Source organism: Elephas maximus, chromosome 22 (genome assembly GCF_024166365.1).
Source record: "Elephas maximus indicus isolate mEleMax1 chromosome 22, mEleMax1 primary haplotype, whole genome shotgun sequence".
Taxonomy (NCBI): Eukaryota; Metazoa; Chordata; class Mammalia; order Proboscidea; family Elephantidae; genus Elephas; species Elephas maximus.
In genome coordinates this window covers 26,410,744-26,434,216 of record NC_064840.1, presented here as the reverse complement: position 1 = coordinate 26,434,216, position 23,473 = coordinate 26,410,744, and the positions used below count along the sequence as shown (strand labels likewise).

At 39.1% G+C, this 23,473-nt stretch overlaps 1 protein-coding gene across 4 annotated transcripts in view; it reads left to right on the top strand.

Annotated features, from left to right (window-relative positions):
• The window catches only part of HORMAD2 (HORMA domain containing 2), a 179,801-nt gene that overhangs the window by 53,535 nt on the left and 102,793 nt on the right, over positions 1 to 23,473 (top strand). For 3 of the 4 annotated variants that reach the window (XR_007514993.1, XM_049866861.1, XM_049866862.1), the window contains exon 2: positions 4,146 to 4,224. The exons of the other annotated variant lie outside the window; for it this stretch is intronic. Coding sequence is in view for 2 of the 3 variants with exons in the window: in XM_049866861.1 (XP_049722818.1) it covers positions 4,183 to 4,224 (42 nt within the window). In the remaining variant the exon portion in view is untranslated. The remainder of the gene's footprint in view (positions 1 to 4,145; positions 4,225 to 23,473) is intronic. 4 annotated transcript variants of the gene reach the window in all.

The window sequence follows — 23,473 nt, the reverse complement described above, 5'->3', positions numbered from 1 at the left end:
CGCACAACTTTGTGAATATACTAAAACCCACTGAATTGTACGCTTTAAAAAATTAAAAATAAACCAGAAAAGAATGAGCTAGACAGACACAACATTGCTCTCATGTTAGCTCACGGTAGGGTGGGAAGATACATAAGGTCAACCAGAAAACAGTATATTTTGCAATGGGCACATAACCCAGAATTGGGCAGGGTGGGGGGAATCAGGAAATAACTCCTTGAGAAAATTATACGAAGCCATGTCTAGGAGATAAGTAGACATTGGGAAAAGGGAAAATGTTTCAGGCAGAGGAATATTGCAAAAGCCTGAAGGCTAGAGTGAATATAGTTCTTTAGGGTGATTAAACTAGATAAGAATGGTGGCACATAAAAGTGTAAGGGAAAAATGGTTAGAGATGAGGCTACGGAGACATGAGCCAGATCTTGAAACCATAGTAAGGAGTTCGAATTTTATACTGAGGGCAGAGGGGAGCCATTGAAGTAGTTCATTCCGGGAAGTTACATAATCAGGTTTGTAACATAAAGAGAAAACTGGCTGCAATACAAAGAACAGAATGGAGAAAGCCAAGACTAGAGGTGGGCAGAGTAGTAACCAGTCCAGGCAGAAAATGAGGCTGGCCTGATCTAAAACGGAGACGAGAACAGCATGGATAAAGTGAAGAGTGGGCAGATTCGAGAAATATTAAGATCTCTGGATGTGGGAAAAAGAGAGGGAGGAGTCAGGGTTGGACCAGAAGCTTTAGACTTTGAGACAAGGGAAATATTAGTCCAAAGGACTAATGGACCACAGCTGCCATAGCTTCTACCAGCCTGAGTCACGTACATCTATATGGTGCCCGGCTACCACCACTGACTACTCTGACAGGAATCACAATAGAGGGTCCCGGACAGAGCTGAAGAAAAACGTAGAACAAAATTCTAACTCACAAAAAAAGACAAGACTTACTAGCCTGACAGAGACTGAAGAAACCCCAAGAGTGTGGACCCCTGGACATTCTTTTAGCTCAGCAATGAAGTCACTCCTGAGGTCTACCCTTCAGCCAAAGATGAGAGAGGCCAATAAAACAAAATGAGACTAAAGGGGCACACTAGCCCAGGGGCAAGGACTAGAAGGCAGGAGGGGACAGGAAAGCTGGTGATTGAGAACCCAAGGTCAAGAAGGGAGAGTGTTAACATGTCGTGGGGTTGTTAACCAATGTTACAAAACAATATGTGTACTAATTGTTTAATGAGAAGCTAGTTCTGTAAACTTCATCTAAATTACAATAATAGAAAAAAATGTTTTAGACTTTGAGCAACTAAATATTTGGTGATGTCATTCAATAAGTTAAGGAATAGGAACAGGTTTTAGGAGAGGAAAGAATTCACATTGGATATGTTGTGAGCATCAAAGTGAGACTGTCTATTAGACAGCTCTACAGATCTGCAACTCCCGAGAGAAACCTGGACTCTTATATAAGAATCATTAGAATAGAGATAGTAATTGAAACCATGGAAGCTTATTTGTTCATCCAGGGAGTGTGTTTAGAAGTAAAAAAAGAAGGTTCCTAGGACAGAACCCTGGCGGACAACAAGAGCTAAGAGATGGGCAGGAAAAAAAATTTTTGAAGAGGACACAGAAGAGGAACAACTGGGTGTTTCAGCACAAATGTATAGTAAGATTTATTAAATAAACGTGCTTTGCTACATAAAATGAACTGTGTGTCACACAGTGTCCAAGTGCTTTACAGTGACTCAATCCTCAAAACCACGCTACGCGGCAGATACTATTACTATACCCATTTTACAGATGAGAAAACTGAGGCACACACAGCAATTAATTAATTTGCCCAAGGTCACATGAACAGTGAATTGCAGACTTGAATTTGTTCCTAGGCAGTTTGGCTCCAGAAGAGTCTATGTGCTTAATCACTATGCTATGCCAACTCTCCATATAAACAGGTGCCCAGATAAGAACAAGAGCCCTGAAAAGTTGGATCTATCATCTCCACTTTACAAAAAGCAAACTGAGGTCCAGACAGATTAGGTAATTTGGCCAAGGTTAGAAAGCTGCAAAGCAGTTGAGTCAGAGTTTGAACCCAGGTTCATTAACTCCAAAGTCTCTTTCTACTATCTCATACTGCCAGTTGTTTGTATATGTATGTGTGCATAAACTTTAATTTTGCTTATTTTCTAAATTTTAATTTCTAAGGTATTTACAAAATATTAATAGTGACTAGCTTTAATCCTTTCTCAGAATCAAGAGCCCTGGATGTCTCAGTTTTCAGTGGTAATATCAATTTATTCCAGGCCATCCATTAAACTAGTATGGATATAGTAATGCATTAGGCACCCTGGTGGCACAGCGGTTAAAAGTCAGTGAAAAAGAAGAAGACCCTCAGGAGGTGGATTGCAACAACAGGCTCCCACATAACAACAATGGTGAGGATAGCGTAGGACCAGGCAGTGTTTCATCCTCTTGTTTATAGGATCACTATGAGTTGGAACCACCTTAACGGCACCTAACAACAATAGCAATGCATTGTATTCTAATTAGCTGATGTTATTTTCAGGACTTGATTCTCTAAAAATGCCATCAGAATGTCTTATGATCATAGAGGAATGAAGAAAGCACCAATATAGACAGCTGTTTAAAAATCGTTATTCCTCTCATTTATTATCTCTAAGACTAACAACTGCCTCAGTAGGGGGTAGTTTACCGGAGTTCAGTGGGCTAGGACTAGAGTTAAAACTCTTAAAGCTATTCCTTCCCCCATTTTATTTCTTGAAATTGCAAGGGAGACAATTTGATGTGTTGAGTTAGATTTGAAGGTTACACTCTGAAGTGAAGGTTATACTCAGAAGTGAAGGTTATACTCAGAAGTGAAGGTTATACTCTGAAGTCAACAAAAGATACTTTGGAATGCTTAAGATCCAAAGATTTTCAGTCTCATATAAATACTGTAAAAGAGTACCCCCTAGTGCTCTCTGAAGAATTAATTTGAGAGAAAGTATATTACCTATTTACAATCCCCTGGTGGCGCAGTGGTTAAACGTTTGGCTGCCATCCAAAAGGTCGGCAGTTTGAATCCAGCAGTAGCTCCTTGGAAACCCTATGGGGCAGTTCTACTCTATCCTATAGGGTCGCTATTTCCTATAGGGTTGCTATGAGTTGGATTCGACTTGACGGCAAGGGATCTGGTTTTTTGTTTTTGTTTTTTAAATAGGGTTGCTGAGTCGGAATCTACTTGATGGCACATAGGTTTATGGGATAATCTTTGTCAGCACCTTGTGGCAGTGTCAAATAACTCCGCCCTTTTATTTACAAAATCTTCCCGAGTCTTACATTAATTGATACACAAAAGATAGGTCATAGACTATCCTGAGTGATCCAGAATGGAATTTTTTTAAAGTGGGTTATTTGACAGTGTTTTGGTTAGAACTCCATAAAACCTAGAAAAGAAACCCTAACTAAAATTAAGTCCTTTGAAAAGAAAAAAGGAAAATTTGCTTTTTTTTATGTAAGTGAAGCAATTGAGTGAAAACTAGATTTATTTTAAGCATTAACTTTTGAGTTGAATTTGCAAATAAATTATACAGGAAGTTAAGAAATACTTTTGAGTCCCTGCTGTCTACAGAGCACCATTACTGTCTGAGAGGATGACAAGGAGTAAGACATACTGTTGAATCTTTAAGTGATTTAGAATTTCTGTCTTTCAAACATATTTGTGAACAAGTAAATCATCTTATAATTTTCATTTAGTGGATGCAAAAATTAATCCAGAGATCTATACCAAATTTACAGGGAATCAGTAGTGGCGATAACAATGTTTATTTCACTAATTTCCCAGAGAATACAGTCAAATTCTAATTATATGGTTTTTCTTTTGGAAAATTTACGATAAGGAGTTTTCTAACTCAAATTCCTTGTATAGATTACATAGGGCCTAAAAGAACTATTTTAGTAATGAGTCTTCCTTTGCTTTTTTAAAATTGAGCTTGGTACATTTTTCTCTAAACCGAACAATCTGGGAAGCAATTTCTACTTGACTGTCCTTGATGTTAGTTTTGTTTTTAGAAGTTTTTTAGTTCGATCTTTGGGCAGAATATAATAGGAAATACTTGTTAGCCAAGGTCTCTAATTAATTATATATATATATTTTACAGGTTACAATTGTTAAAAGTATCCTGAAACATTCCTATAATGGCCACTGCTCAGCTCTCTCAGCCCATCAGAATACACAAGGTATTTTTTGTTCAGAATTAAAAGAAAATCGATGACCACTTAATGAGTTAGTTCAGAATCATGACTTTAATCTTTGTGTTTTTTCTTAAACAGCAGTTTTATCAGTTAACTGGCACATAATATTCTGACAGAGCATGTCTACATTTAACTGCCTAATGGATTGGGGATGTCCAGAAAATTAGATCAGATTCTTACAAAATAACTTTCTGGGGGCTTGTTTCATGTTCGTATATTTAGATCTTCTAGAGTAAAGGAAATCAGAAAGCCAAAGATGCTTAAAGAGAAGGATTCTTTATTGGCTATTCACTTCCTGAAGCAATTAGGAAATTTCTGATGTAAACCTTGATACAGTTGGAAAAACTGAAGGGAAGTGCTCTGGGAGAAACTTGGATGCTGGGAACCCGGTGAAGCATGCTAGGGCCAAGCAGCCTTGCTGGGTTTGGCCAGGCAAGTTTAGCTTGTCCCATCGATATTCATCAATGCATTATTTGTTTATTCATTGAGACTCAGTATTCTATATATATATATTTTTTCATCTACATATTTGAAAAAATATATATGTACACATAATATACTGTGCTATTCTCTCAGAATGCAAAGATCATGATCTTCATCTTGTAGAAGTTTATAATCTGGTTACGGAAATATGACTTGCTGGAGTTAAGTCAATACACAAAGCAGTATATGATTTACAGATATGTGAAAAAAGAGAGTAAGGTAATACAAGTCACAGGAATTTAGAGAAGGGGAGATTTAGCATGGGCAAGAAGGGGCGGTTCTACTCTATCCTATAGGGTCGCTATGAGTCGGAATCGACTCGACAGCACTGGGTCTGGGTAGAATGGTTTGTATATACCTCATGATGGAGGTGGAACCTACTGTAGACCTTGAATGATGGAAAGAATTTGGATACAGGGGAGGAAGGAACATACCATGAGGAAAACCTAGCATATGCCTTGGTTCAGAATAAGAAATGCTCAGGGAATAGTGAAGAACCCATCCTTACTGGAGTGCAGGGCTCATGTTGGAGAGAAGTAGGAGATAAAATTGGAAAGGAATTGTGGGGACAAATTAATATGGATCTTAAAAGAGGCTAAGGAATTTATCCTTTATTCTGTAGTCAATGGAAAGTCAAAGGGTTTGGTCAAGAGAGTGAATAAAATAATTGCTTTAGGGATATTAAGCTGTAGCAGAGATAGGAAGGACTGAAGTTCAAGGAGAATTAGGGCAGAGAGAAAGCAGTCATCTTTCTGATTCACATTCAGTGTACTCACCCATCAGACTGCCAATCTCAATTTGGTTTCCTAAGTATGCTTCTTTCCTGGGGGAAAATGCTGAACTGGGTATATGAATTACAATTAGCTTGGTAGTTATTTTTCTCTCTGTAAATTAGACTAACCTTTTGATGCAAATCAATCTTTGTAGTTTGGGCTGCATGAGCTACTTCTCCCAGTAAATTTTAAGTGACTATATGATTCTGCTCTTTAATACTAAAAACTACAGGAATAATTATTATAGAAGTTAACATTTTTTCAGCATTTACCATGTGCGAGGCGTTGTGCCAAGGGCTTTATATTATTATTTCAATTAAACCTCACAATGAGGAAGAAACTGAAGCTCAGAGAACTAAAGTAACTTACCCAAGGTCATGTAGCTTGACAGTTAAGCTGTCAAATATCACTTAAGTACGCTATCTTATCAAATAATTTGTAATAATGTTTTCTATTATCAAGCCATAGTATTTTCATGTATTAGACATTTTAAAAACATCAATAATAACCTTTAAGGTATTAAACCAGCTGAGCTGAGAAACTAATCCCTGGAGCCTAGAGAGGTAGCAAAACTCTAGAGTCCTTTTCCATCCATTGATCTTCATTACTACAAATGGCCTTTTACAGTCTATATTAAATTACATGTCTTTCAGGTAATTTAATTTTACAAATGATTGTTACTTAAATATTCCTTCTAAGTTTTGGAATGTTTTCAATAAATTACTGTATGCATGCAGTGTCTGCTATTACCCAACTACCCAAAAGAACCTTAATTTCTCAGGCTCTGTGGATACAAACTACCATTTGTCTGTCAGCTTGTCATATTGTGGTGGCATCCATGTTGCTGTGATGCTGGAAACTATGCCACTGATATTTCAAATACCAGCAGGGTTACCCATGGTGGTCAGGTTTCAGTGGAGCTTCCAGACTAAGACAAACTAGGAAGAAGGACCTGGCAATCTACTTCTAAAAAAAATTGACCCTTGAAAACCTTATAAATAGTAGCAGAACATTGTCTGATATAGTGCTGGAAGACGAACCCTTCAGGTTGGAAGGCACACAAAATATGACTGGGGAAGAGCTGCCTCCTCAAAGTAGAGTCGAACTTAATGATGTGGATGGAGTCAAGCTTTCAGGACCTTCATTTGCTGTTGCGGTGCAACTCAAAATGAGAAGAGCCGCAAACATCCATTAATAATTGGAATGTAGAATTATGAAGTATGAATCTAGGAAAATTGGAAGTTGTCAAAAATGAAATGGAATGCATAAAAATCGATATTCTAGACATTAGTTAGCTGAAATGGAGTGGTTTTGGCCGTTTTGAATCAGACAATCAATCTACTATGCCAGGAATGACAAACTGAAGAGGAATGGTGTCCCATTCCTTGTCAAAAAGAATATTTCAAAATGTGTCCTGAAGTACGGTGCTGTCAGTGGTAGAATAATATCCATATGCCTATAAGGAAGACCAGTTAATAGGATTGTTACTCAAATTTACACACCAATCACTAATAGCCAAAGATGAAGAAATCAAAGACTTTTACCAACTTCCGCCATCTGAAATTGATCAAACACAGAATCAAGATGCATTGATAGTTAATACTGATTGTAATGAAAAAGTTGGAAACAAAAAAAGAAGGACCAGTGGTTGGAAAATATGGCCTTGGTATAGAAATGACAGAGCCTGGTGGTGCAGTGGTTAAGAACTCAGCTGCCAACCATCTGCAGTTTGAATCCACCAGTTGCTATTTGGAAGCCCTATGAGGCAGTTCTACGCTGTCCTGTGGGGTTGTTCTGTGTCGGAATAGACTCGTCTGCAGCAGGTTTGGTTTCTGTTCTTTTGGATAGAAATGACACCAGGGATGATAGAATGATGCAAGACCACTGACTTATTCATTGCAAATACCTTTTTTTCAACAACATAGATGGCTGCTATTCACGTGGACCTTGCCGGATAGAATACACAGGAATCAATCAACTTCATCTGGGGAAAGAAACGATGGAGAAGCCCAATATCCTCAGTTAGAACAAGGCCAGGGGCCAGCTGCGGAACAGACCGTCCATTGCTCATTTGCAAGTTCAAGTTGAAGCTGAAGAAAATCAGAACAAGTCCACGAGAACCAAAGTATGACCTTGAGTATATCCCACCTGAGTTTAGAGACCATCTCAAGAATAGATTTAACTCATTGAACACTAATGACCGAAGACCAGATGAGTTATGGGGTGACATCAAGGACATCATACATGAAGAAAGCAAAAGGTCATTAAAAAGAAAAGAAAGAAAAAACCAAAATGGATGTCAGAAGACTCTGAAATGTGCTTTTCAACTTAGAGTAGCTAAAGGAAACAGAAGAAATGGTGATGCAAAAGAGCTGAATAGAAGATTTCAAAGGGCAACTTGAGAAGACAAAGTAACCAAAAGATAAAACAAAAACCAAAAGAACACCCTGATTCCGACTCTTAGCGACCCTATAGGACAGAGTAGAACTGCACTGTAGTGTTTTCAAGGAGCACCTGGTGGATTCGAACTGCCGACCTTTTGGTTAGCAGCTGAACTCTTAACCACTACACCACCAGGGTTTCCAGACAAAGTATTATACAAGGAGAACCCACTTACCCTTGGAAGGTGAGTTCCAAGACCCCCAGTGGATGCCTGAATCTGAGGATAGTACCGAATCCTACATATACTGTGTTTTTTCCTATAAATACATACCTATGATAAAGTTTAATTTATAAATTTAATACAGTAAGAGATTAACAACAATAACTAATAATAAAAAATAACAATTATTAAGTAAAAGAAGGCTTACTTGAACACAAGCACTGTGATACCACAACAGTTGATCTGATAGCTGAGACAGCTACTAAGTGACTGATGGGCAGGTATGCTGGACTGAGGGCTGATTCACCTCTTGGGCTGGACAGAGTGGGAATGTGCGAGATTCATCATGCTACTCAGAATGGTGGGCAATTAAAACTTATGAATTATTTGTTTGTGGAAATTTAATATTTTCAGATGGTGGTTGATTGGGGGTAAATGAAACTACAGAACGCGGAACCACATGTAAGGGAAGACTACTGTAATGAAATGTGCAAAGACCTGGAGTTAGAAAACCAAAAGGAAAGAACACCCTTGGCATTTCTCAAGCTGAAAGAAATGAAGAAAAATTTCAAGCCTTGAGTTGCAATATTGAAGGATTCTACAGGCAAAAAGTTAAACAACACAGGAAGCATCAAAAGAGGATGGAAGGAATATACAGAGTCACTGTACCAAAAAGAATTGGTCAATGCTCAACCATATCAGGAGGTAGCATACAATCAAGAACCAATGGTATTGAACAACTCCAAGCTGTGCTGACGGCGTTGGCAAAAAACAAGGCTCCAGGAATTGACGGAATACCAATTGAGGTGTTTCAACAAACGGATGCAACACTGGAAGCACTCACTCGTCTATGCCAAGAAATTTGGAAGATAAAAACCTGGCCAACCAACTGGAAGAGATCATATTTGTGCCCATCCCAAAGAAAGGTGATCCAACAGAATTAGGAAATTATTGAACAACATCATTAATATCACAAGTGAAGTTTTGCTGAAGATAATTAAAAAAACACTTATCAATAGGGAGCTGCCAAAATTCAAGCCAGGTTCAGAAGAGTACGTGGAACCAAGGATATCATTTACCAGAAAGATGTGTACCTGTGTTCTATTGACTATGCAAAGGTATTCAACTGTGTGGATCGTAATGTATTGTGGATAACATTGTAAAGAAATGGAGTTCCAGAACAGTTAATCGTGCTCATATGGAACCTGTACATAGACCAAGAAGTAGTTGTTTGAACAGAACAAGGGAATAGTGCATGACTTAAAATCAGGAAAGGTGCATCAGGGTTGTATAATTTCACCATAGTTATTCAATCTGTATGCTGAGCAAATAATCTGAGAATCTGGACTATATGAAGAAGAATAGGGTATCAGGATTGGAGGAAGACTTATTAACAACCTGTAGTATGCAGATGACACAACCTTGCTTGCTGAAACTAAGAGTATTTGAAGTACTTACTGATGAAGAACAAAGACTACAGCCTTCAGTATGGGTTACACCTCAACATAAAAAAAACAAAAATCCTCACAACTGGACCAATAAGCAACATCATGATAAACAGCAAAAAGATTGAAGTTGTGAAAGATTTCGTTTTACTTGGATCCACAATCAATGCCCATGGAAGCAGTAGTCAAGAAATCAAACTATGTATTGCATTGGGCAAATCTGCCACAAAAGACCTGTTTAAAGTGTTGAAAAGCAAAGATGTCACTTTGAGGACTAAGATGCGCCTGACCCAAGTTGTGGTATTTTCAACCACTTCGTATGCATTGGAAACCGTGGTAGTGTAGTGGTTAAGTGCTACAGCTGCTAACCATAAGGGTCGGCAGTTCAAATCCACCAGGTGCTCCTCGGAAACTCCATGGGGCAGTTCTACTCTGTCCTACAGGGTCACTATGAGTTGAAATCCACTCGATGACACTGGGTTTGGTTTTGGTTTTCATATGCATTGGGAAACCCTGGTAGTGGTTAAGTGCTGTGGCTGCTAACCAAAAGGCGCTCAGAAATTGTATGGGGCAGTTTTGCTGTGTCCTGTAGGGTCGCTATGAGTCAGAATCATCTGGATGGCAGTGGGTTAGTTAGTTAATTCATATGCATTGTGAGCATTCAAGTTGTGTGTCAACTTGGCTGGGCCATGATTCTCAGTGGTTTGGCAGTTATGATGTGTTTGGCAGTCGTATAATGATGTAATCACTTCCATGATGAGATCTGCTATAATGTGATCACCTCCATGATGGAATCTGCTGTGAGCAGCCAATTGGTTGAAAGAGAGTTTCCTTGGGGTTTGAACTGCATCCAGTGTTGGTGGACTTTCTGGAAAGGCTTGGAGGCTTTTGCTTGCTCTGGATCCTGCAGCTGGCTCCTGTTCATCTGATCTCCAGTTCTTGGGACTTGAGTTCGCAGCTTGCCTGTGGATCTTGGGATACGTCATCCTCCATGGTCTGGATCTTGGTTCACCATTCCCTGCAGCTACATGCGTTGGGAGAAGCCTCCATCCTGAGCCATGGACTTGGGACTTGCCAGCCTCTACAACCGTGTCAGCCATTTCCTTGATACAAATCTCTCTCTCTCTCTCTTCACTGGTTTTGCTTCTGTAGAGAACCCAGCCTAAGACATGCATGCAAAAGCTGGGCAATGAATACGGAAGACCAAAGAAGAATTGATGCCTTTGAGTTATGGTGTTGATGAAGAATATACCGTGGACTGTGTCTTAGTTACATTGTGCTGCTATAAAATAAATACCACAAGTGGATGGCTTTAACAAAGAGAAGTTTAGTCTTTCACAGTTTAGGAGGCTAAAAATCCAAATTCAGGGCACCAGCTCCAGGGGAAGGCTTTCTGTCTCTGTCAGCTCTGGAGGAAGGCCTTTGTCATCAATCTTCCCCTGGTTTAGGAGCTTCTCAGTGCAGGGAACCTGGGTCCAAAGACACACTCTGCTCCTGGTACTACTTTCTTGGTGTTTGTAGTCCCCCTGTTTTTCTGCCGTTTCTCTCTTTTATATTTCAAAAGAGATTGACTCAAGATACAATCTAATCTTGTAGATTGAGCTCTGCCTCATTAACATAACTGCCTCTAATCCTGCCTCATTAACATCATAGAGGTAGGATTTACAGCACATGGGAAAATCATATCAGATGTCAAAATGGTGGACAATAATATAATACTGGGAATTATTGTCTAGCCCAGTTGACACACATTTTTGGGGGACACAATTCAATCCGTAACAGACTGCCAGAAGAACAAACAAATCTGTCTTGCAAGAAGTACGGCCAGAATGCTCCTTAGAAGTGAGAATGGCAAGACTTTGTGTTGCATACTTTGGACATGTTATCAGGAGGGACCAGTCCCTGGAGAAGGCCATCATGCTTGGTAAAATAGAGGATCAGCGAAAAAGAGGAAGACCCCCAATGAGATGGGCTGACACAGTGGCTGCAACAATGGGCTCAAACATAGCAACACTTTGAGGATGGCACAAGACCAGGCAGTATTTCATTCTGTTGTACATAGGGTGGTGATCAGAACTAATTCAATGGCACCTAACAACAACAACAGTATTCCATTGTGTGTATATACCACAGTTTGTTTATCCATTCATCCCTTGGTGGGCACTTAGGTTGTTTCCATCTTTTTTGTTATTGCGAATAATGCTGCAATGATCATGGGTGTGCATATGTCTATTCCTGTCATGGCTCTAATTTCTTTAGGATATATACCTAGAACTGGGTTTGCTGGATCATATGTTGTTTCTATTTCTAGATTTTTGAGGAAGCACCACACCGTTTTCATAGTGGCTATACCATTTTACATTCTGACCGGCAGTGTATAAGAGTCCCATCTCCTCACAACCTCACCAACAATTGTTATTTTCTTTTTAATCAGTGTTATTATTGTGGGGTGAGATGGTATCTCATTGTAGTTTTGATTTGCATCTCTCTAATTTTTTTTTTTAATGGCTGATGAATGAGAGCATTTCGTCATGTGTTTGTTAACTGCCTGAATGTTTTCTTTGGTAAATTGCCCGTTCATACCCTTTGCCCGTTTTTCAGTTGGATTGTTTGTCTTTTTGTTGTTGAGGTGTTGAAGTTTTCTGTAAATTTTAGAGATTAGGCCCTTGTTGAATGTGTCATAGTCAAATTTCTTTTCCCAGTCTGTAGGTTCTCTTTTGGAGAAGTTTTTTTTTTTTTAATTGAACTTTAGCTAAAGGTTTACAGAACACACTAGCTTCTCATTAAACAGTTACTACATATATTGTTTTATGACATTGGTTAACAACTCCACGGCATGTCAACACTTTCCCTTCTTGACCTTGGGGTTCCCTATTACCAGCTTTTCTGTCCCCTCCTACTTTCTAGTCCTTGCCCTGGGCTGGTGTGCCCCTTTAACCTAGTTTTGTTTTATGGGTCTGTCTAATCTTTGGATGAAGGGTGAAGCTCAGGAGTGACTTCATTACTAAGCTAAAAGAGTGTCCGGCCATACTCTCGGGATTTCTTGGAAAAGTCTTTTGATGAACGCAAGTGTTCAGTTTTTAGGAGATCCCATTTATCTAGCTCATCTGCTATTTGTTCATTTTTAGTTATGTTTGGTATTCTATTTATGCCATCTATTATGGCCCCTAGCATTTTCCCTGTTTTTTCCATAATCTTTATAGTTTTAGGTTTTATATTTAGGTCTTTGGTCCATTTTGAGTTAGTTTTTATTTATGGTATGAGGTATGGGTCTTGTTTCTTTTTTTTACAGGTGGACATCCAGTTTTGCCAGCACCATTTGGTAAAAAGACTGTCTTTTCCATATTTAATGGACTTTGGCCCTTTGCTGAAGATCATCTGTCCACAGGTGGATGGGTTCACGTCTGGGTTCTTAATTCTGTTCCATTGGTCTATGTGTCTGTCATTGTACCAGTACCAGGCTGTTTTGACTACTCTAGCTGTATAGTAGATTCTGAGATCAGGTAGTGTGAGGCCTCCTACTTTGTTCTTCTTCAATAATGCTTTACTTATACAGGGCCTCTTTTCTTTTCATAAAAAGTTGATGTCTTAGCCTGAGTTCTCTAGAGAAGCAAAACCAGTGATGTGTATAAATATAAACACATTAAAAAATATACGTATATATAAAGGAAATGGCTCACATGATTTTAGCAGCTGGAATGTCCCAAGTCTGTGGGTCAGAATAGAGGCTTCTCCTGATTGACAGAGCCACAGGGGCTGGCGAACCCATGATCAGCAGGTCAGACAGCAGGGCGCTTGCTCACAGGCTGCAGAGATCAATGAATCCCCAAAATCTGCAGGCAAGACCTCAGGTAAGCTGCTAGCTCAAGTCCCAAGAACCGGAGGTCAGATGAATAGGAGCCAGCTGCAGGATCCAGATTGAACAAAAATCCATGAGCATTACCAGAATGTCCACTTATATTTGATGCAGGCCACGTGCCCAGGGAAACTGCCTTTCAACTAATTGGCCACTCACAGCATATCCCATCATGGAGGTGATCACATTATATCAAATCTCATCATGGAAGTGATCACATCATCATAACTGCTAAACCAATGAGAATCATGGCCCAGACAAGTTGACACACAACCTTAAAGATAACAGTTGGTGATTAGTTTTTTCATCTTGTTAAAGAATGCTGTTGGAATTTATATTAGGATTGCATCGTATCTATAGCTTTTGCCCATTTTTTGATTGTATTGTCTTTTTGTTGTCAAGTTTTTGAAGTTTTATATATATTTTAGAGATTAGACCCTTATCAGATGTGTTGTTGCCAAATTTTCCCCCAGTTTTTAGGTTCTCTTTTACTCTATTGGTAAAGTCTTGTGATGAGCGTAAGTATTTAATTTTTAGGAGATACAAATTATCTAATTTATCTTCTGTCATTAGTACATTTTTAGTTTTGTTTGATAGACTATTTATGCTGAAAATTTTGGCTTTGACCCTATGTTATCTTCCAGGAACTTTATAGTTTTAGCTTTAACATTTAGGTCATTGACTCATTTGAGTTAGGTTTTGTGCATGGTGTGACATATGAATCGTGATTCGTTTTTCTCTATATGGATATATGGCTTCGCCAGCACCATTTGTTAAAGAGACTGTTTCTTCCCCACTGAATGAACTTTGACCCTTTTGTTGAAGATCAGCTGCCCATAGATGGATGGATTTACTTCTGGGTTCTCAATTCTATTCCATTGGTCTATGTGTCTGTCTTTCCTTGAACCAGTATCAGGCTGCTTTGATTACCTAGGCTGAATAGTAACTTTTGAGATCAGGAAATATGAGCCCACCTATTTCTTCTTATTCTTAACTATTACTTTAGCGATTTGGGGCCTCCTCAAAAAAAAAAATTTTTTTTTTTTCATTTCTATGTAAAGTTGGAGTTTAGTTACTCCATTTTATTGAAGAATGTTGTTGGGATTGGATCAGGACCGCATTGTATCTGTAGATTGCTTTTGGTAACATTGACTTTTTCACAATGTTGTCTTCCAATCCATGAGCATGGGATGTTTTTCCATTTATATAGATAGATCTCTTTTCATTCCTGCTGTATTTTTTTATAGTTTTCCTTGTATAAGTCTTTTACGTCCCAGTTAGGCTTATTCTTAGGTATTTTATCCTTTTGGCGGCTATCGTAGATGGTATTGATTTCGTGATTTCCTTTTCAGAATTCTCCTTGTTAGGATAGAGGGACCCAGCTGATTTTTGTGTGTTGATCTTTTACCCCATCACTTTACTGAATCCTTGTATTAGTTTCAGTAACTTTCTTGTGGAGTTTCTGCAATTTTCTATGTATAAGGGCATGTCATCTGCAAATAAGGATCGTTTTACTTCTTCCTTTCCAGTTTGAATACCCTTTATCCCCCTTTCCTGCTTATTGCTCTAGCCAGGACTTCCAGTACAATATTGAATTAGAGTGGCATAAAGGGCATCCTTATCTTGTTCCCATTCTCAAGGGAAATACTCTTAATCTTTCTCCACTGAGACTAATGTTGGCCATTGGTTTTATATAGATGCCCTTAATTGTGCTGAGGATTTCCCCTTCTATTCCTATTTTGCTGAGAGTTTTATCCGGAAAGGATGTTGGATTTTGTCAAATGCTTTTTCTGCGTCAATTGAGATGATCATGTGATTCTTTTCCTTTTTGTACTTATGTGGTGAATTATGTTGATTGATTTTCTAATGTTGAACCATCCTTGTGTCCCTGGTATGAATCCTATTTGATTATGATGTATTATTTTTTTTTTTAATATGCTGTTGAATTCTGTTGGCTAGAATTTTGTTGAGAATTTTTTTTCCTCTATATTCATGAAGGATATTGGTCTGTAATTTTCTTTTTTAGTGGTGTCTTTGCCTGGCTTTGGTATCAGGGTTATACTGGTTTCATAGAATGAATTAGGGGAATATGCCTTCCTTTTCTGTGTTCTGCAATAGTTTGAGTAGAATCGATGTCAGCTGTTCTCTTAATGTGTGGTAGAATTCTTCAGTGAAGCTGTCTTGGCCGGGGCTTTTTTTGTTGTTGTTGGGATTTTTTTTTTTAATGACATCCTCAGTTTCTTCTTTTGTTGTGGTTATGTCAAATTTTCTACCTGTATCTGTGTTAGTTTAGGTAGGTAGTATGTTTGTTTCTAGAAATTTGCCCATTTCTTCTAGGTTTTCAAATTTGTTGGAGTACAGTTTTTCATAATATTCTGTTATGATCCTTTTTGTCTCCGTTGGTTCTGTTGTAATGTCACACATCTTATTTCTTATTTTGGTTATTTGCATCTTCTTGTTATTTTTTTCCTTTGTCAGTTTGGACAGTGGTTTGTTAATTTTATTGAACCTTTCAAAGAACCAAATTCTAGTCTTGATGATTCTTTCTGTTGTTTTTGCATTTTCTATTTCATTTATTTCTGCTCTGATCTTTATTATTTCATTTTTCTGGTGACTGTGGATTTCTTTTGCTGCTCCTTTTCTGTTTGTTCAAGTTGTAGAGTTAAACTTTGATTTTGGCCCTTTCTTCTTTTTTGATGTGTGCAGTTATTATAAATTCTCCTTTGAGCTCTGCTTTTACAGTGTCTGAAAGGTTTTGGTATGTTGTATTTTCATTCGCCTATGATTCTAAGAACATTTTTAATTTCTTCCGTTACCCAGTAATTTTTAAGGTGTTATTCAGTTTCCATGTATTTATTTTTTTTCCTTGTTCTTTCTGTTATTGATTCCTAGTTTTATAATGTTATGATCAGAGATGATGCTTTGTATTATTTCTATGGTTTTGAATTTATTGAGGCTTGCTTCATGGCCTAGAATGTGGTCTGTTCTGGAGAATGGTTCATGTTCATTGGAGTAGAATGTTGTACTGTGCTGGGTGGTGTGTACTGTATATGTCTATGAGGTTGAGTTGGTTGATTGTGTTATTTAGATCTTCTGTGTCTTTGTTTAGTTTCTTTCTAGTTGTTCTGTCCATCATTGAAAGTGGTGTATTAAATTCTCCTATTATTATTCTGGAACTGCATATTTCTCTTTTTAATTCTGTTATAGTTTGTTTTGTATATTTTAGAGCTCTGTCATTGGGTACATAAATATTTATTGTGGTTAAGGCCTTTGGTGGGTTGACCCTTTAATCCTTATATAATGCCCTTCTTTGTTTCTTATTATGGATTTTGACTTAAAGTCTATTTCATCCAAGATTATTATTGCCAGTCCTGCTCTCTTTTGATTACTGTTTGCTTGATATATATTTTTTCCCATCCTTTTGATTTTTAACCTATTTGTGTCTTTGTATTTAAGGTGCATCCCTTGTAGTCACCATATTGATGGGTCGTGTGTTTTAATCCATTCTGCCACTCTGTCTCTTGACTGGTGCATTTAAACGATTTGCATTCAGTGTCATTATCATTAGCAATAGTATGAATTTCCCGCTGCCATTTTGTTATGCTTTTTTTGTGTGTGCATGTGGTGTTAATGGTTTCTTTGTTCCACCTTATTTTCTGTGCCCTTCTTTGTTTTTATGGATTTTCTTTTCATGTTCTTCATTGTTGTTGATTTTATATGTTGAATCTTTTTTCTTTATTTTGGTGAATTGTTGTTGTTGTTAGGTGCTGTCGAGTCGGTTCTGACTCATAGCGACCCTATGCAGAACAGAACAAAACACTGCCTGGTCCTGCACCATCCTCACAATCGTTGTTGTGCTTGAGCCCATTGTTGCAGCCACTGTGTCAATCCACCTCTTTGAGGGTCTTCCTCTTTTCCGCTGACCCTGCACTTTGCCAAACATGATGTCCTTCTCCAGAGACTGATCCCTCCTGACAACATGTCCAGAGTATGTAAGACGCAGTCTCACCATCCTTGCTTCTAAGGAGCATTCTGGTTGTACTTCTTCCAAGACAGATTTATTCGTTCTTCTGGCAGTCCATGGTATATTCAATATTCTTCGCCAGCACCACAATTCAAAGGTGTCAATTCTTCTTCCATCTTCCTTATTCATTGTCCAGCTTTCACATGCATATGATGTGATTGAAAATACCATGGCTTGGGTCAGGTGCACCTGAGTCTTCTGGGTGACATCTTTGCTCTTCAACACTTTGAAGAGGTCCTTTGCAGCAGATTTACCCAATGCAACGCGTCTTTTGATTTCTTGACTGCTGCTTCCATGGCTGTTGATTGTGGATCCAAGTAAAATGAAATCCTCGACAACTTCAATCTTTTCTCCGTTTATCATGATGTTGCTTATTGGTCCAGTTGTGATGATTTTTGTTTTCTTTATGTTGAGGTGCAATCCATACTGAAGACCGTGGTCTTTGATCTTCATTAGTAAGTGCTCCAAGTCCTCTTCACTTTCAGCAAGCAAGGTTGTGTCATCTGCATAATGCAGGTTGTTAATGAGTCTTCCTCCAATCCTGATGCCCCGTTCTTCATATAGTCCAGCTTCTCAGATTATTTGTTCAGCATACAGATAAAATAGGTATGGTGAAAGAATACAACCCTGACACACACCTTTTCTGACTTTAAACCAATCAGTATCCCCTTGTTCTGTCCGAACAACTGCCTCTTGATCTATGTAAAGGTTCCTCATGAGCACAATTAAGTGTTGTGGAATTCCCATTCTTCGCAACGTTATCTGTAATTTGTTATGATCCACACAGTCGAATGCCTTTGTGTAGTCAATAAAACACAGGTAAACATCCTTCAGGTATTCTCTGCTTTCAGCCAGGCTCCATCTGACATCAACAATGATATCCCTGGTTCCACATCCTCTTCTGAAACCAGCCTGACTTTCTGGCAGTTCCCTGTCGATATACTACTGCAGCCGTTTTTGAATGATCTTCAGCAAAATTTTGCTTGCATGTGATAATTTCCACATTCGGTTGGATCACTTTTCTTGGGAATAGGCATAAATATGGATGTCTTCCAGTCAGTTGGCCAGGAAGCTGTCTTCCCTATTTCTTGGCATAGACGAGTGAGCACCTCCAGAGATGCATCTGTTTGTTGAAACTTCTCAGTTGATATTCCATCAATTCCTGGAGCCTTGTTTTTCGCCAGTGCCTTCAAAGCAGCTTGAACTTCTTCCTCCATTACCATCGGTTCCTGATCATATGCCACCTCTTGAAATGGTTGGACATCGACTAATTCTTTTTGGTATAATGGTTCTGTGTATTCCTTCCATCTTCTTTTGATGCTTCCTGCATCATTTAATATTTTCCCCGTAGAATCCTTCACTATTGCAACTCGAGGCTTAAATTTTTTCTTCAGTTCTTTCAGCTTGAGAAACACCGAGCATGTTCTTCCCCTTTGGTTTTCCATTTCTAGCTCTTTGCACATGTCATTATAATACTTCTCGAGCTGCCTTTTGAAATCTTCTGTTCAGTCCTTTCACTTCATCAATTCTTCCTTTTACTTTAGCTGCTCGACGTTCTAGATCAAGTTTCAGAGTCTCCTCTGACATCCGTCTTGGTCTTTTCTTTCTTTCCTGTCTTTTCAATGACCTCTTGCTTTCTTCATGGATGATGTCCTTGATGTCATTCCACAACTCGTCTGGTCTTTGGTCGCCAGTGTTCAATGCGTCAAATCTATTCTTGAGATGGTCTCTAAATTCAGGTGGGATACACTCAAGGTCATATTTTGGCTGTCGTGGACTTGCTCTGATTTTCTTCAGTTTCAGCTTGAACTTGGCATTATGAGCAATTGGTGGTCTGTTCCACAGTCGGCCCTTGGCCTTGTTCTGACAGATGGTATTGAGCTTTTCCATCGTCTCTTTCCACAGATGTATTCAATTTGATTTCTTTGTGCTCCATCTGGTGAGGTCCATGTGTATAGTCACCATTTATGTTGGTGAAAGAAGATATTTGCAGTGACGAGGTCGTTGGTCTTGCAAAATTCTATCATTCGATCTCCGGCATTGTTTCTATCACCAAGGCCATATTTTCCAAGTACCGATCCTTCTTCTTTGTTTCCAACTTTTGCATTAAAATCACCAGTAATTATCAATGCATCTTGATTGCATGTTTGATCAATTTCAGACTGCAGCAGCTGATAAAAATCTTCTGTTTTTTCATCTTTGGCCCTAGTGGTTAGTGTGTATATTTGAATAATAGTCACATTAACTGGTCTTCCTTGTAGGCGTATGGATATTGTCCTATCACTGACAGCATTGTACTTCAGGATAGAGCTTGAATTTTTTTTTTGTTTAATAGATTTATTAATTTTCTTTGTGGTTACTCTGAAATTTACCTTTATCTTCTTAAGTTTAGAATAGTGTGTTGTATCCTGATATCATCTTGACTTCCTCTCCATGTGGCAATTCTATAGCTACACCATTTATTCCCTCTTTTTGTTTTGGAGTTGTCATTGTTTATAGATTGATATCTTTGGGTCCACGTTTTCAGTTTTTCATCTTTATTTTACTTTTGAGAATTCTTTATCTGAGTTGGTGTCTGGGTGATGGTGTTGTCTGACGTTGTTGGTCCAAAGGACTCCTTTTAATATTTCTTGTAAGGTTGGTCTGGTTTTTACAAGTTCCCTTAATTTCTTTTTATCTGGGAATGTCCTAGTTTTGCCATTGTATTTGAAAGACAATTTTGGTTTGATTTTTGGTTGGCGTTCTTTTCTTTCAGGGGTTATATGTGTCATCCCATTGCTTTCTTGCCTTCATGGTTTCAGAAATCAGTGTTTAGTCTTACTGATGCCCTTTTGTAGGTGATATTTCGTTTTTCACAAGCTGCTCTCAGAACTCGTTGTCTTTGGTTTTGGAAAGTTTGATTATGATATGTCTTGGTGACTTTCTTTTGGGGTCTCTCTACTACGGAGTTTGTTGAGCTTCTTGTATGGAAACCTTGTCTTTCATGATATTAGGGAAGTTTTCTGCCAGTAAATCTTTAAAAATTCTCTCTGTACTTTTTTTCCCTCCTCCTGTTCTGGAATTCCTATTACATGTAAATTATTTCTCTTGACAGTGTCCCACATTTAACTCTTAGGCTTTCTTCATTCTTTTTTCTGATTGTTCCTCAAACAAATTAGTAGCAAGGGATTTTTCCTCCCTTTTGCTGATTCTTTCTTCCGTTGATTCAGTTCTTCTTCTATGTCCTATTGCATTGTCTGTTTCTGATATTTTATTGTTAATCTTCTGGATTTCTAGTTGTTGTTTTTGTGTGGTCTTTGTCTATTTATTTTATCATTCTGTTCTTGTATTGTTTTCCTGAACTCTCCTAGGGTTTTGTCTGTGTTTTCCTTGATTTTTTTGAGATTTCTATATATAAGTCTTTTGAATTACTTATCAGGTAATTCTATTACCATTCCTTCCTCAGGAAGGTTTCTGTCCCTTTATTTTGGTCATTTTTGGGGCCATCTTATCCCATTTCTTCATATGATTTATTATTGTCTCATGCCTTCTCTGAGGCATTAAGGTGTTAATTTGTTTATGTATTTCTTTAATGATTATATATATGTTTGTTTTGTGCTAATTTTTTTTTTTTTTTAATGTATCCAGAGATTTGTTTCTTTTGTTTCTCTTTAGAATGACCAGGCAACCGGCTGGTTGGGGTGAGGGTGCGTGGGAACTCACATCACTGGTCACTGGGTGGGTGGGGCGATGGGGGAGGAGGAGTCTCACACCTCTGATTGCCAGTCTGGTGGTGTGAATGCATGCCAGGCAGTGGGGTGGCTTGGGGTGGTTGGAGCAGGGAGGGGTGGTGGGCTTGGTCGGGCTTGCAGTCATCTGGTAGGGGTTCTTGTGTGTCAAGGAGGAAGTGGTGGGCATGACTGGGCTTGTGCGTGTCTGTGCGGTACTCCTGCACCTCAGGGTAGGGGTGGTGGGCATGACCAGGCTTGTGTGCCTTGGCTCAGTCCCCTGCACCTCAGGTACATGCTCATGCAGATGGCAGGCAGGGTGACTTCTTACACTGGCTGGCTCAGGGCAGGGGGAGTCTAGCCATTATTCTGTAGATTGACTTTTCGCTGGGTGGCGCCCATGTAAATGGCCAAGTGCCTCCAATGACAAGCAATTCCTGCACTAATTCCTAGCTCCTTCCCTTCTTGCACTCACCGGAGGGGCTGGAGCTCACACCTGCCCCTCTGTTCCTCCCCTTTATTCCTTCACAAATGTGCATTTCCTGTCTACACTTACTCCTTCTCTAAGGCTCTGATGACTCAGTCTGTCTCATTTGCTCTAGAGGCACTTGCCTGTGGTTGCCTGGTTCCAAAGCTATACAGCTCCCATGCTTTTCCCTCCTCATGAGTTCGCCATCCCTGGCCGCGTGCTGCACACCTTGTTTCTTTCTGAGGTTGTTTGTGCAGAATCTCTGCTGCCAGCTGTGCTCTCTTTGTGGCTGCTTTCCTGAGTTCCTCACTCTGGGTTGTTCGATGCCACCCCAAATGGCTATGCTGCTCTGTGCTGGCAGGCAAGTCACAGTCTATCCTTGAATCTGTTTTCCCACTGGCCTCGCTCTGCCTCTCCTTCCAATTGGTGCTCCGTCTATTTCTTGAACTCTCTGATGTTCTGGAATCTGAGGTAATTTTTTGTGTCTGTTTTACTTAGTTTCTTGAGTCTTTGTTGTCAGGGGGTCGTTAGGGTGTGTGTGTCTAAGGCACCGTATTGACTGGATCCCCAGATGACTGTTAGCTTGGTAGATACCCCTTACATACTGAAGCACAAGTCCCATATTCATGCATCGGTTGCTTTCTTACAATATTCCTCCTATGGCACACATTCCTTAAGACAGACTGTTCTGTCATTTAAGAAGAACTATATAAATGTGTTTAATATGTCATCTGTAAGCATGTATTATATGGTTTGGAAGGATAATATTGCTAGCTAGCATTGATACTTTTTGTAGAACATTATCTGACATTTTGCAGAGCCTTAGCATTCTGAAGAGCACTACCTTAAAGCAAAAGCACAAAAGTATGGGAATATATAGTACAGAATAGTAGATGAATAGTAGTCCTGTGTGGTTAGAGAGTACGGTGCATGGCAGAGGAGAAGGGAGTGGGGGCAGAGAGGAAGCGGTAGGAGACTAGGCAGGAGAGCTAGGCAAGGATAAGATTTTGACAGTTCTTAAATGCATCGCTAAGGTGCTTGAACTCTTATCCTGCATGAACACAGGGAGTGTCGTAAGATTTGTAGTCTTTAGAGTTAGTTCTGATTGCAGTATGAAGGACAGATTGATTGAAAGGAACTGTTGGCGGAGTGATCAGGGGCTACTTACTGCAGTAATACAGGGGAGAAGTGATTCAGTCCTCAGCCACGGCAGTGGCAGTGAGAATGGAAGGGAGAAAACAGATTGAGAACTCTTTCAGGGAAAATTAATAGAATTTAGTGGTTGGATATGGAATGTGAAGGAGCGAGAGAAGCCAAAAATGATTTTGCTTCTAGCTTGGTTGACTGGAGTGGATGCTGGTTAATTAATCTGAGAGTTAAACTTGGGATCAGGTTTCAGCCAGGGGAGGTAGAGAGAAATTGAATTTGAGGGATTTACAAAGTTGTCTAGGTACAGATGTTCAGAAAATAGTTAGAAATATCAATGTGTGGCTCAGAACAGAAACCAGGTTTTGCAGTTCAGTCTGTATAGGCTGTAGCTGAAACTGTGAGTGTAGATGAGATTGCCCAGGAAGAGAGAGCTATACAAACAGAAAAGAACTGAAGATAGAATCCTGGGGTGGGACCAACATTTAAAGGCAGAGCAGTTGGAAAAATGAAAGAGACTAAGGGAGGTATGGGGGGATAGGTGAAAAACCAAAAGAAAATAGTGTTATGGCAGCTGAAAGAGAAGAATTTTTCAGGGAGAGTGGGTGATGGGGTGAAACACTGCAGAAAAGTTAAACAGGACTGAGAAGTCAGTGACTTTAGCAATTAGTATATACTTGGTGACTTTGGAGAGAATAGCGTAGAAGGGAGAGGGTAAAAACCAGATTG